Source organism: Oncorhynchus keta, chromosome 14, assembly GCF_023373465.1.
Source record: "Oncorhynchus keta strain PuntledgeMale-10-30-2019 chromosome 14, Oket_V2, whole genome shotgun sequence".
In the NCBI taxonomy this organism is placed as follows: Eukaryota; Metazoa; Chordata; class Actinopteri; order Salmoniformes; family Salmonidae; genus Oncorhynchus; species Oncorhynchus keta.
The window spans coordinates 39,351,005-39,366,046 of NC_068434.1; the positions used below are offsets into that span (position 1 = coordinate 39,351,005).

A 15,042-nucleotide genomic window follows, 5' to 3' on the forward strand; every position below is an offset into this window, starting at 1 on the left:
AGCGAACTGCTCGCCCACACGACGCCATACACATGGTCTGTGATTGTGACGCAGGTTGGACATAGTGCCACACTTTCCTAAAATTATGTTGGAGGTGGCTTATGGTAGAGAAATACATTCATGGGGTCTTCAAACGGGCGGCGGTTCGTGTGCAAAGTATATGATTACTGTGAGAGTAGTTTCTAAACGTACCAAAGTATTCTCTCGTTCTCTCTCGTAACAAGCCGCAATATTGTGTCAGTCTTCTAGGGACCTGTTTCTAATGTATTAAGTGTGTATATTTATCCTGCGTTATCATTTAGTTAGCTAGTAAACAAATAATTAAACCAATTTGTGTATTACTGAATCATAAGGATGGGGTTTTGCAGATGCAGGAGGTTACGAGTGTTCAGAATGATGATATTATGATTAACGAGTTCAATGTTTATGGATATAATATATATAACCTTAAGAGTTTAATTCGGGAGATGGTTAAAGTTAAATAAACAAATAAAAATATATCGCTCATGATGCCCCAATTCCTAATGAGTGAATTGTTGCATGATTAATTTAAAAATCGGTAACAATTAAACATCTTTAGTTGATTAGATAAATAACAGTCACATTAATGAAAGTAAAGTCATAATAATAGTTTATTATAGGATTCCTATACTTCACAGCAAGTCATGGCTCTGGTGTGAAACTCAAGAGTTGTGGGTTGAATGTCAAATTGAGCCTGAATACATTTGAATGAAATGGGATATTGTGCAATTGCATTTAATTGTTGATGTGGTGAAAGGACTGGAGTAGTAGTGTATTTGAGCCTTGCACTGCTTGAGATCTACAGTGTCCACAAGGGATAGAGGATATGAGAGAAATGGTAGCACTTGTTTTGAAGGTCTTATTTTACAAGGCGTAGAATCTTAAATTTGACCAATTTCTCACAGCAGGAAAATAACCCTGCAGAAACAGGAAATCTGAATTAGTGTGTGAATTATAATTAATTAAAAAAAATTGGAGGATGGATACATTTTTGTAAGGGCAAGTCAAGTCAAGTGGAAATTAAAAAGCCTTTTTAAACGAATACACTAAAAGTATGCTGCAGGAAATTTCCTGAAACAACAGGGTGATCAAATTCAAATCCAACATCTTTAGAGCAGGATGAACTGTATGCCAACCAAATTCATGACTGGCATTTGAGATGAGGGTCAGTTCCACTGTAATTACACTGTGCAGTCTAGTTTAGTTCATTCTTATGCCTTAGAAGTAAGAGCACTTCTATACTTCAGTGAGTAGGAACCCCGAGTGGTGTGTCACAGAGAAGATGTAGATTACCTGAGTATCTAGTAAAATACGTTAAGTGCCATGTCAAGTACAACACTTCACCTGTTCTATCCTGAATTGGCGGGAGCCACAATGACAATGTCATTGATCCCCACTCTGTTAGAGATAACCCCAGAGTACAGCATCACAAAGCTCACACACACACTTGGGCCAAAACACACAAAGACTGCTCCACTCACTGTGGGTGGTTCTTGTAGACAGAGCCGTCCACTCCTATGGTTGTCCTCAGCCTCTCCGCAGCCTTGTTGTCTCTGATCTGTCTCAAAACAGAGACTAGCGTGGCAGCACACAGGTGGGCGGCCCGTGTCGACACAACCTGACACACCCTCTGAGTGGCCACGCAGTCCTCCCCAGAGGGGTCCAGGCCCAGCCCCCTCAGCACCTTCTCCGCACTCACCAGACCCTCCTGGTCTCTGTCAGAAAGAGAGCACCACCGCAGTTACATACTGGCTTAAAAAGTATAACATTAGGTGTGGTACTTGCTCATCATTATCATCATCATCACACTCATTATCATCATATTCATCATTAGCAGCAGCATCATATTCATGATCATCAACCAAGTTATATCAAGATACAAGACAGAGTCAATGAAAGAGCCATGCCATCTATTATTTTATACCTTGATTAAATAGGCCCACAGTCTCACACATATTGTACACTCATACTACTGACTTGTCGTTTTCGATGGCGGAGACGAAGCTGGTCTGGAAGTGTCCTGTGGTGAGGAGGTCAGGAGTGGTGTGACCCTTGAACACCAGGTCCTCCTTGGCCATCTTTACCAGGATCAGACGCACCAGCTCCCCCATGTACATCCCACTGATCATTTTCTCAAACCTACACACGCACACACAGGCACGCAAATCCTGTCATGATTACATGGTTGGTACAGGCGAGCACATCAGAGGTGGAGCTCGAACGATTGCCCTCTGTCTCATGGAAATAGTTTGTGTTTAGCTGTATATAGTCAGCTAACTAGTTGGTTGTTCAATCTTGTTTCTACCGATGTAATTCATACGGAAAACACCCCAAGCTGTTTGCTATAGCTTGCTAATCTGTCTGGCCAGAAAAGTTGTTTGGTAGTAAATTTGGCCTGACTTGGTGTGTCAACTTCAGCTGTCACTTTCACTAGTTAGCCATGCAGACAACCAGCTAACTAGCTGCCAAAATGGAGATCAGAGTAATGTTGTTTATCTGTTAGGTGTAGGTTATGGTTTGTCATGTTTGCTAGGTACAGATATTCACTGTTAGGGTAGAAGCCCGCACAGTGGAGCTCATATGATATCGATTTGCAGTGATATTTGTTTGCAGAGCCAGCTAACAAGTTGCTTGTTTTGTCCTGTTTCTACAGATGCTATTCATTTGGAAACTGTCCCAGCTTTGAATCTTATTTGAATCTTATCTGTAAACACTTACCATCTATGAAAAGTAATCTGACCATGCGTCTTGACGTGTGAGTACCCTATATAGCCTTTATGGTTGTAATCTAACCCCGCTGATCATCCATGACCATATTAATGTGTGTGCTTAGTGGGACCATCATTTGTTTTTCAACAGGACAACGACCCAACACAACTCCAGGCTGTGAGTGCTGCATCAGATGACCTGGCCTCCACAATCACCCGACCTCAACCCAATTGAGAGGGTTTGGGATGAGTTGGCCCGCAGAGTGAAGGAAAATCAGCCAACAAGTGCTCAGCATGTGGGAACTCCTTCAAGACGGTTGGAAAAACATTCCAGTTGAAGCTGGTTGAGAGAATTGCAAAGCTGGCATCAAGGCAAAGGGTGGTTACTTTGAAGAATTTCAAATATATTTTGATTTGTTTAACACTTTTTTAAGTTACTACGTGATTCCATAATGTGTTATTTCATATTGTTGATGTCTTCACTATTATTCTACAGTGTATAAAATAGTCAAAATAAAGACAAACCCTTGAATGAGTAGGTGTCCAAACTTTTGACTGGTACTGTATGCACACCATGAACTAGGAAAATCTGGACACTAAGGTTTTCATGAAATCATTTTGATTGACTGAAAGCGCTGTATGACATCATGATGATACTGTTTACTGTGAGATGGGATTGGGATGTGTGTAACAGTACCACATAAAATATTATGGAAAACCCTAACAGTTGATTATCAGGAAGAAAGTATGTGTATAGTTGAGGGAAAAAAAAGAGAGGAAGGGAGAGCAAGACAAGTGTGAGAGGGACAGAAAGATATTCCTGACCACAATAGTCTCCTATTTGTTGCTGCCCCTCTCCTTCCTCCCCCCGTTACTCTAGGTTCATGACAGGAGTGAGGGAAGTGATTGGGAGAGACATGGCTCAGCACCAGGCAGGGAGGAGGAGTTGGAGATGATTGGAGGGATAGAGCGAGGATAAAGAGGGGAAGAGGAGTGTGAAGAGGGGAAGAGGAGTGTAAAGAGGGGAAGAGGAGTGTGAAGAGGGGAAGAGGAGTGTGAAGAGGGGAAGAGGAGTGTGAAGAGGGGAAGAGGAGTGTGAAGAGGGGAAGAGGAGTGTGAAGAGGGGAAGATGGAGGGAGAGGGGAAGAGGAGTGTGAAGAGGGGAATGGAAGGAGAGGGGAAGAGGAGTGTGAAGAGGGGAATGGAGGGAGAGGGGAAGAGGAGTGTGAAGGGGGAATGGAAGGAGAGGGGAAGAGGAGTGTGAAGAGGGGAATGGAAGGAGAGGGGAAGAGGATTGTGAAGAGGGGAATGGAGGGAGAGGGGAAGAGGATTGTGAAGAGGGGAATGGAGGGAGAGGGGAAGAGGAGTGTTAAGATGGATAGGGAGTCAAAGTCAGGACTATTATCAAAATACTGCAAGAGAATTTCCCCAAACTACTTCACCCATGGCAAGACCTCTCAGTGGATGACAGTAGACTACTGTGGAAGCAGCATAGGCCCCCCAAAAAACAGTAAGTGGGGGGTAAAATATTGTGTCGCTGACTCCTGGACTGGCTACTGCCTAGCTTTCAGTGTGTACATAGGTCGGGGGGGGGTCAAGCAATTGAACTTGGCTTAGCCTGCAGAGTTGTCATGGAGCGCATGAGGAGCTCTCTCGTCACAACACTATGTCTATGCTGATGACAACTTTTCAGCCATACCTCTGGTGAGATATCTTCTTGATGTCGACATACTTTTGTGGCACAGCAAGGCCCAATAGAAAGAATTGACCCAAGGCCATAATGAAGCTCCATACAGGTCAGTCTAAAATGGTCTGCAGATAATCGTAAAGTGTGCTACTGTAGAGACAAACGAGATGTGTACTTTCTATGTCCTAACAGCTCAGGGAATGACACCCTAAAACCAGTATCAAAACACGGGCAGAATGTACTCATGCGATCCAGAGCTGGTCCTGGATTACAATAAAAAAAATGGGCTGGGTTGATAAGGAATTCCATGTAGTATAAGAACACCACCTCCCAGCTGCCCACTGCACTGAGGCTAGGAAACACTGTCATCACTGATAAATCTACGATAATCGAGAATTTCAATAAGCATTTTTCTACGGCTGGCCATGCTTTCCACCTGGCTATCCCTACCCTGGTCAACAGCCCTGCGCCCCCCACAGCAACTTACCCAAGCCTCCCCATTTCTCCTTCACCCAAATCCAGATAGCTGACGTTCTAAAAGAGCTGCAAAATCTGTACGCCTTCAAATCAGCTGGGCTAGACAATATGGACCCTCTCTTTCTAAAATTAGCTGCTAGCCTGTTCAACCTCTTTCGTATCGTCTGAGATCCCTAAAGATTGGAAAGCTGCCGTGGTCATCCCCTTCTTCAAAGGGGGAGACACTCTAGACCCAAACAGTTACAGACCTATATCTATCCTACCTTTCTAAAGTCTTCGAAAGCCAAGTTAACAAACAGAACACCGACCATTTCAAATCCCACCGTACCTTCTCCGCTATGCAATCTGGTTTCCGAGCTGGTCATGGGTGCACCTCAGCCACGCTCAAGGTCCTAAACGATATATAACCGCCATCGATAAAAGACAATACTGTGCAGCCGTCTTTATCGATCTGGCCAAGGCTTTCGACTGTCAATCTCCGCATTCTTATCGGCAGACTCAACAGCCTTGGTTTCTCAAACGACTGCCTCGCCTGGTTCACCAACTACTTCTCAGATAGAGTGCTGTGTGTCAAATTGGAGGGTCTGTTGTCCGAACCTCTGGCAGTCTATGGGTGTGCCACACGGTTCAATTCTTGGGCTGACTATTTTCTCTGTATACATCAATGACGTCGCTCTTGCTGCTGGTGATTCTCTGATCCACCTCTACGTAGACGATACCATTCTGTATACTTCTGGCTAGTGGGAGACCAATTATGATTTTTCAACGCCAATACAGATTATTTTGGGGACCAAAAAAAGCCGATACCGATTAAAATCGGACGATTTTTATATATATTTGTAATAATGACAATTACAACAATACTGAATGAACAATACACCCTTTTCCTTTAACTTAATATAATACATAAATAAAATCTATTTAGTCTCAAATAAATAATGAAACATGCTCAAACATGCTCAATTACCCCACCTCTTCAAGGAATAACTAGGATAGGGTAAGTAATCCTTCTCACCCCCCCCCCCTAAAAAGATTTAGATGCACTATTGTAAGTGGCTGTTCCACTGGATGTCATAAGGTGTATGCACCAATTTGTAAGTCGCTCTGGATAAGAGCGTCTGCTAAATGACTTAAATGTAAATGTAAATTTGGTTTAAATAGTGCAAAAACGCAGTGTTGGAGAAGAAAAGTAAAAGTGCAATATGTGCCATGTAAAAAAGCAACATTCTAAATTCCTTGCTCAGAACACATGAAAGCTGGTGGTTCAATATTCCCAGTTTTTCAATATACCCAGTTATGAAGTTTTAGGTTGTAGTTATTATAGGAATTATGACATGTCGACTATTTAGCTCTAAACCATTTGTATTTCATATACCTTTGACTATTGGATATTCTAATAGGCACTATAGTATTGCCAGCCTAATCTCAGGAGTTGATAGGCGTGAACAACTCTGTAAATCAAGCATTGCTAAGAGCTAGCCCAAACAACTACCTCTTTCCCTACTGTATTTAATTTAGCTCCTTTTCACCCCATTATTTTTATTTCTACTTTGCACATTCTTCCACTGCAAATCTACCATTCCAGTGTTTTACTTGCTATATTGTATTTACTTTGCCACCATGGCCTTTTTTTTGCCTTTACCTCCCTTATCTCTCCTCATTTGCTCACATCATATATAGACTTGTTTTAGTTTATTTTATTTTTACAGGGACAGTGCACATTAATCAACGTTTCAGTAAAAGTGCCGGTTTTAGCCAGCCGGCTAATTTTCAACCGCAGTCCCTGGGCAGGTTATTAAAAACAATTACAATATAGACAATAGCACCATAGACATAGCAACATAGGACAAGCAAGACATAGCATACAGACAGAGCAACATAGGACAAGCAAGACGTAGCATACAGACAGAGCAACATAGAACAAAAAGCAGCAAGACAAAATTCATAAAAGCAACAAAGTGTTTCCACACCTCACAAGCTACAGACAACAGACAACATGGAAAGCGGCAACACACAGCTAGGGACCATGTTCACAAATCAGTATGTACTGTATGTTTGTTTTACTCCATGTGTAACTCTGTAGTTGTATGTGTCGAACTGCTTTGCTTTATCTTGGCCAGGTCGCAATTGTAAATGAGAACTTGTTCTCAACTTGCCTACCTGGTTAAAGGGTGAAAAGGTGAAATAAATCAATTTAATAAAAGCTGCTGGCAAACGCAGTAAAGTTTGAATGCTTACGAGCCTGCTGCTGCCTACCACCGCTCAGTCAGACTGCTCCATGAAATATCAAATCATAGACTTAATTTATAATATAATAAAACGCAGAAATACGAGCCGTAGATCATTAATGTGGTCGAATCCGGAAACTATCATCTTGAAAACAAAACGTTTATTCTTTCAGTGAAATACGGAACCGTTCCCGTATTTTATCTAACGGGTGGCAACCAAGTCTAAATATTGCTGTTACATTGCACAACCTTCAATGTTATGTCATAATTATGTAAAATTCTGGCAAATTAGTTCGCAAAGAGCCAGGCGGCCCAAACTGTTGCACATACTCTGACTCTGCGTGCAATGAATGCAACAGAAGTGACAATTTTCCTAGTTAGTTCATGTTAGCAGTCAATATTTCTTTTAACTAAAGAATGCAGGTTAAAAAATATACTTCTGTGTATTGATTTTAAGAACGGCATTGATGTTGATGGTTGGGTACATTCGTACAATGATTGTGCTTTTGTTAAATCATCCCCCGTTTGGCGAAGTAGGTTGTGATTCGATGATAAATTAACCAGCACAGCACTGATTATATGCAACGCAGGACAAGCTAATTAAACTAGTAATATCATCAACCATGTGTAGTTAACTAATGATTACGTGTGAATAGATTTTTTTCCCTAAACGTTTAATGCTAGCTAGCAACTTACCGTGGCTCCTTGCTGCAGGTGGTCAGCCTGCCACGCAGTTTCCTTGTGGAATGCAATGTAATCGGCCATAATCGCTGTCAAAAAAATGCCGATTGGTGTGAAAACCTGAAATCGGCCATAATTAAAATCGGTCATGCAGATTAATCGGTCGACCTCCAAAGGTTTGTGCTAACAAACCTCCAGACGAGCTTCAATGCCATACAACACCCCTTCCGTGGCCTCCAACGGCTCTTCAATGCATGCAAAACTAAATGCATGCTCTTCAAATGATCGCTGCCCGCACCTGCCCGCCCGTCTAGGATCACTACTCTGGACGGTTCTGACTTAGAATATGTGGACAACTACAAATACCTAGGTGTCTGGTTAGACTGTAAACTCTCCTTCCAGACTCACATTAAACATCTCCAATCCAAAATAAAATCTAGAATCAGCTTCTTATTTCGCAACAAAGCCTCCTTCACTCATGCTGCCAAACATACCCTCGTAAAACTGACTATCCTACCGGTCCTGGACTTCGGCGATGTCATTTACAAAATAGCCTCCAACACTCTACTCAGCAAATTGCATGTAGTCTATCACAGTGCCATCCGTTTTGTCACCAAAGCCCCATATACTATATACCACTGCGACCTGCATGCTCTTGTTGGCTGGCCCTTGCTTCATATTAATTGCCAAACCCACTGGCTCCAGGTCATCTATAAGTCTTTGCTAGGTAAAGCCCCACCTTAGCTCACTGGTCACCATAGCAGCACCCAACCGTAGCACACACTCCAGCAAGTATATTTCACTGGTCATTCCCAAAGCCAACTCCTCCATTGGCCACCTTCCCTTCCAGTTCTCTGCTGCCAATTACTTATTTTTTTTAAATCACTGAAGCTGGAGTCATATCTTCCTCTCTAACTTTAAGCATCAGCTGTCAGAGCAGCTTACCGATCATTGCATCTGTAAACAGCCCATCCAAATACCTCATCACCATATTGTAATTTTTTTGTTGTTGCTCCTTTGCACCCCAGTATCTCTACTTGCACATTCATCTTCTGCACATCTATCACTCCAGTGTGTAATTGCTAAATTGTAATTATTTCACCACTATGGCCTATTTATTGCCTTACCTCCCTAATCTTACTACATTTGCATACACTGTATATATATTTTTCTATTGTGTTATTGACTGTACATTTGTTTATCCCATGTGTAACTGATGTTTGTGTCACACTGCTTTGCTTTATCTTGGCCAGGTCGCAGTTGTAAAGAAGAACTTGTTCTCCAATGGCCTACCTGGTTAAATAAAAGGGTGAAATAAAAAAATAAAACGTCAACCAGCTCAGGAGCTACTAGAATGTTGGATGGACAGGCAGGAAAATGGTGGAAGTATGTGTTGAGGGATGCTCAAAATTGCTATTATTAATGCTTACATTGTGTGGGGACCCTGCAAAGACCCCTTCCCAGAAACCGCAGGCACCTGTCCCTGAAGGCATTCAAAATGCAAATTGCACATTGGCTTTGTGATGGATACAGTGGCAGGAAGCGAAGAGCCAAGAGTGTGGCACCAGGGGGTGTGGACCGATTTGTAACTCATAATTTGAAAGCAGGACAAAATTATGAGAGGGCACAGGAAAGGGTGTGCATCCGGAGTGGATGCAGGGCAAAGAGTGGGAGAGTGGGTTTTGAAATCATTTCTGAATTAGTGTCCTCTGGTCAACGTTTTGATACCAGGGTCCAAAGAGTTAACCTGTTTGGGCTAGGGGGCAGCATTTTCACATTTGGATGAAAAGCGTTCCCAGAGTAAACTGCCTGCTACTCAGTCCCAGTTGCTAATATATGCAAATTATTAGTAGATTTGGATAGAAAACACTCTGAAGTTTCTAAAACTGTTTGAAATATGTCTGAGTATAAAGAACTCATATGGTAGGCGAAAACCATGAGAGAAAAATCCAACCAGGAAGTGGGCAATCTGAGGTTGGTCGTTTTTCTGCTCATTCCCTATTGAACATACAGTGGGATATTGGTAATGTTGCACTTCCTAAGGCTTCCACTAGATGTCAACAGTCTTTAGAACCTGGTTTGATGCTTCTACTGTAAAGGAGGGGGGAATGAGTCAGAGGTCTGGCAGAGAGCCACGAGCTCGTGATGCGCGTTCATGTGAAAGTTACCTCGTGTTCATGTGAATGTTACCTCGCTTTCCATTGCTTTTCTACAGACAAAGGAATTCTCCGGTTGGAACATTATTGAAAATTTAGGATAAAAACATCCTAAAGATTGATTCTATACATCGTTTGACATGTTTCTACGAACTGTAATATGACTTTTTGTCTGAACTTTTGCCTGGACCTGCCCGCGCGTCGTGAGTTTAGATTGTGTACTGAACGCGCAAATTAAAAGGAGTTATTTGGACATAAATGGACTTTATGGAACAAATCAAACATTTATTGTGGAACTGGGATTCCTGGGAGTGCATTCTGATGAAGATCAAAGGTACGTGAATATTTATAACACTATTTCTGACTTCTGTTGACTTAAACATGGAGGATATCTTTTTGGGTTGTGTTGGTCTCTGAGCGCCGTACTCAGATTATTGCATGGTTTGCTTTTTCCGTAAAGTTTTTTTGAAATCCGACACAGCGGTTGCATGAAGGAGAAGTATATCTTATAAATATATCTTTAATTCTGTGAATAACGCTTGTATCGTTTGTCAATGTTTATTATGAGTTTTTCTGTAAATTGATGTGGCTCTGTGCAAATTCATGGGATGTTTTGGAGGCAAAGCCAAATGTAAGGTTTTCGGATATAAATATGAACTTGAGCGAACACAACATACATGTATTGCGTAACATGTTGTCCCAGGAGTGTCATCTGATGAGGAATATCAAAGGTTAGTGATGAATTTTATCTCTACTTCTGCTTTTTGCAACTCCTCTCTTTGGTTGGAAAATCGCTGTATGCTTTCTGTGACTAGTTGCTGACCTAACATGATATGTTCTGCTTTTGCCGAAAAGCTTTTTTGAAATCAGACACTGTGGTTGGATTAACGAGAATGTTATCTTTAAAATGGTGTCTAATACTTGTATGTTTGAGAAATTTGAATTATTAGATTTCTGATGATTGAATTTGGCGCCCTGCAATTTCATTGGCTGTTGGCGAGGGGTTCCGCTAGCGGGTTAACAAGGTGAAAATTACAGTTTCCACAACAAGACAGATGTACTTGGCAGCTGGAGGTTGATATCTTTTCCAGGTGGCCTTGGGCAATAGACAAAGAATACTAGCGTAATCGACAGTATAGTAGAAGTAGAGAGCGGGCCATGCGTCTGCCCTCTCACTCACAGCTGTTTGCCGGGGTTGAGGGAGCCGGCGTCGATCTCCCGGTCGAAGTCTGTACGGAGGTCATCCAGAGCGCCGTCGTCACCGAATGCCCCCCACTCCATGTTGACACACATCCTCCCCTCGTCCCCCTCCACCAGCTCCAGGTGACGCATCTCCTCCATGTAGCAGGCGTTAGTGCCGGTACCTAGGGGGGCAGCGACAGACAAAAATGTCATACTGTTGGCAACAGGGACATAAGGACTGACTAATCTGATGACAAAGAAAATCAACCTCTGGAGCAGATATGTGGATATTGACTCATCAATCACGCTTCAAAATGTAATTCAGGTTTAGACTTGTACAGAGGTTTCAATGCTAAGCCTTTCTTACACCAAAAGCACAATTGAATATGTCTCAATAAACTCACAGTAGGTGTATTATTTACATACTGATTATACTCCCCTCCATTAGTATTTGAACAGTGGACATTTTGTTTCATATGAGGCGAAAGTACAGAATGTCAGCTTTTATGTGAGGGTATTTTCATACATATACAACAATATAAATGCAACATGTTAAGTGTTGGTTTCATGAGATTAAATAAGAGATCCCAGAAATGTGCTATACACACAAAAAAACATCTCTCAAATTCTGTGGACAAATTTGGTTACATCCTTGTCAGTGAGCATTTCTCCTTTGCCAAGATAATCCATCCACCTGACAGGTGAGGCATATCAAGAAGCTGATTAAACAGCATGATCTAAACAGCATAATCATTAAAACCGCACCTTGTGCTTGGGACAATGAAAGGCCACTCTAAAATGTGTATTTTTGCCACGCAACACAATGCCACAGATGTTTAGACATGAAAGCACTTTATCTAATCCCCCATATGACGAAGTTACTTTAGTGTATTAATGTAGTCAAAAGTTTAATATTTGGTCCCATATTCCTAGCATTCAATGACAACATCAAGCTTATGAGACTACAAACTCATTGGTTGCTTTTGCTGTTTGTTTTGGTTGTGTTTCAGATGTTTTGTCCAATAGCAAAGTCAATAATGAATTGTGTCATTTTGGAGTCACTTTTATTGTAAGATTAGAAGACGTTTCTGAACACTTCTACATTCATATGGATGCTATCATGATCACCCCCCCAAATGCTAACCTCCCCTGTTATGTGTAATGGTAAGAGGTTAGCATGTTTTATTGTAGCCTTTCGCCCTCCTTACTCATCATTATTCATGATTTTTCCTAATCATGGCATTATCAGGATTAATTTAGACGTGTTCAGAAACATCGTATCTACTCATTTAGAAAGTCAGACAATTACTCCAGTCGCCATTCAGTTACTATTGGGAAAAACCCAAAACACAACAAAAACAAACTGCAAATGCTTCCAACGAGTTTGAAGTGTCACAAGCTTTATGTAGTAGAGGTTGACCGATTAATTAGTGCCGATTTCAGGTTTTCGTAACAATTGCAAATCGGTATTTTTGGACGCCGATTTTGCAGATTTAAATTGTTTATTTATTTATTTTTAAACACCTTTATTTAACTAGGCAAGTCAGTTCACTTAAGGTATAGGGGGCAGCATTTTCACTTTTGGTATAAGGTGCAGAATTGTCACTTTTGGATAAATAGCGTGCCCAATTTCAACTTCCTGCTACTCATGCCAAGAATATAAGTTCTCATTGGCAAACAATATTTCTTAGGAACTTGTTTTCAGTTCCTACCGCTTCCACTGGATGTCACCAGTCTTTGGAATTTGGTTGATGTTATTCATTTGTGCAATGAAGAAGTAGGGCCAACTAGGAACTGCGTAACAGAGTTGCGCAAGACTTGAAAAGTAGTTTAGTTTGTCGTCTTCCTGCATTGAACACAGACCCGTCTTCAATTTGATCGATTATTCATGTTTAAAATTACCTAAAGTTGTATTACATAAGTAGTTTAAACTTTGCCAAAATATTTCATAGGCAACTTTTGAAATATTTTGTAGTGACGTTGCGCATTTTGGAAGCTGTTTTTTTCTGGATCAAACGCACCAAATAAATTGACATTTTGGATATATATGGACGGAATTAATTGAACAAAAGGACCAATTGTGATGTTTATGGGACATATTGGAGTGCCAACAAAAGAAGCTTGTCAAAGGTAAGGCATGTTTTATATTTTATTTCTGTGTTTTGTGTAGCCCCTGCAGCATTGAAATATGCTACCGTGTTTGTTTGCTGTTGTGCTAACATCAGATAATAGCTTCTTATGCTTTCGCAGAAAAGCCTTTTAAAAATCTGACATGTTGGCTGGATTCACAACGAGTGTAGCTTTAATTGAGTATCTTACATGTGCGATTGAACCTTTTAAGGTATAGGGGGCGGCATTTTCACTTTTGGATAAATATCGTGCCCAATTTCAACTTCCTGCTACTCATGCCAGGAATATAAGATATGCATTTTATTAGTAGATGTGGATAGAAAACACTCTGAAGTTTCTAAAATGGTTTGAATCATGTCTGAGTATAACAGAACTTATGTAGCAGGCAAAACCCAGAGGACTAACTGTACAGATTTTGTTTTGTTTTTTTGCCTCTGACTACTCCCTCAGTCGTCATTGCCAAGGGATATTTGATAGGAACCATTTTTCAGTTCCTACCACTTCCACTGGATGTCACCCGTCTTTGGAATTTGGTTGAGGTTATTCATTTGTGCAACGAAGAAGAGGCACATCCTGGAACAACGTTACACTATTGAGAGTTTTTTTCCAAGTGGGACGTAAGCGTCCCCTATACCATAAGAAGTTAAGAACACATTCTTATTTTCAATGACGGCCTAGGAACGATGGGTTAACTACCTTGTTCAGGGGCAGAACGACAGAGTTTTACCTTGTCAGCTGAGGGATTCAATCTTGCAGCCTCAAAAGGAGCCACGGTAAGTTGCTAGCTAGCATCAAACTTATCTTATAAAAAACAATCAATCATAATCACTAGTTTTAACTACACATGGTTGATGATATTACTAGTTTATCTAGCGTGTCCTGCGTTGCATATAATCGATGCGGTGCGCATTCGCGAAAAAGGACTATCGTAGTGCCAACGTGTACCTAAACATAAACATCAATGCCTTTCTTAAAATCAATACACAGAAGTATATATTTTTAAACCTGCATATTTAGCTAAAAGAAATCCAGGTTAGCAGGCAGTATTAACCAGGTGAAATTGTGCCACTTCTCTTGCGTTCATTGCACGCAGAGTCAGGGTATATGCAACAGTTTCGGCAGCCTGGCTCATTGCGAACTAATTTGCCAACATTTTAAGAAATTATGACATAACATTGAAGGTTGTGCAATGTAACAGAAATATTTAGACTTACGGATGCCACCCGTTAGATAAAATACGGAACGGTTCCGTATTTCACTGAAAGAATAAAGTTTTGTTTTCGAGATTATAGTTTCCGTATTCGACCATATTAATGACCAAAGGCTCGTATTTCTGTGTGTTGATTTTTGATAGAGCAGTCTGACTGAGCGGTGGTAGGCGCCAGCAGGCTCGTAAGAATTCATTCAAACAGCACTTTCGTGCGTTTTGCCAGCAGCTCTTCGCAATGCTTCAAGCATTGCGCTGTTTATGACTTCAAGCCTATCAACTCCCGAGATTAGGCTGGTGTAACCGATGTGAAATAGCTAGCTAGTTAGCGGGGTGCGCGCTAATCGCGTTTCAAATGTCACTCACTCTGAGATTTGGAGTAGTTGTTCCCCTTGCTCTGCATGGGTAACGCTGCTTCGAGGGTGGCTGTTGTTGACGTGTTCCTGGTTCGAGCCCAGGTAGGGGCGAGGAGTCCTATAATTACTATAATAACTACAACCTAAAACTTCTTACCTGGGAATATTGAAGACTCAAGTTAAAAGGAACCACCAGCTTTCATGTTATC

General features: G+C 41.3%; 1 protein-coding gene across 3 annotated transcripts in view; it reads right to left on the bottom strand.

Moving 5' to 3' along the window:
• LOC118393388 (hexokinase-2) overlaps positions 1-15,042 on the bottom strand; it is a 66,135-nt gene that overhangs the window by 12,642 nt on the left and 38,451 nt on the right. For all 3 annotated transcript variants that reach the window (XM_052461740.1, XM_035786026.2, XM_035786027.2), the window contains exons 7-9: positions 11,139-11,322; positions 1,999-2,160; positions 1,503-1,736 (exon numbers count right to left, since the gene is read on the bottom strand). In XM_052461740.1, coding sequence (XP_052317700.1) covers positions 1,503-1,736; positions 1,999-2,160; positions 11,139-11,322 — 580 coding nt within the window. The remainder of the gene's footprint in view (positions 1-1,502; positions 1,737-1,998; positions 2,161-11,138; positions 11,323-15,042) is intronic.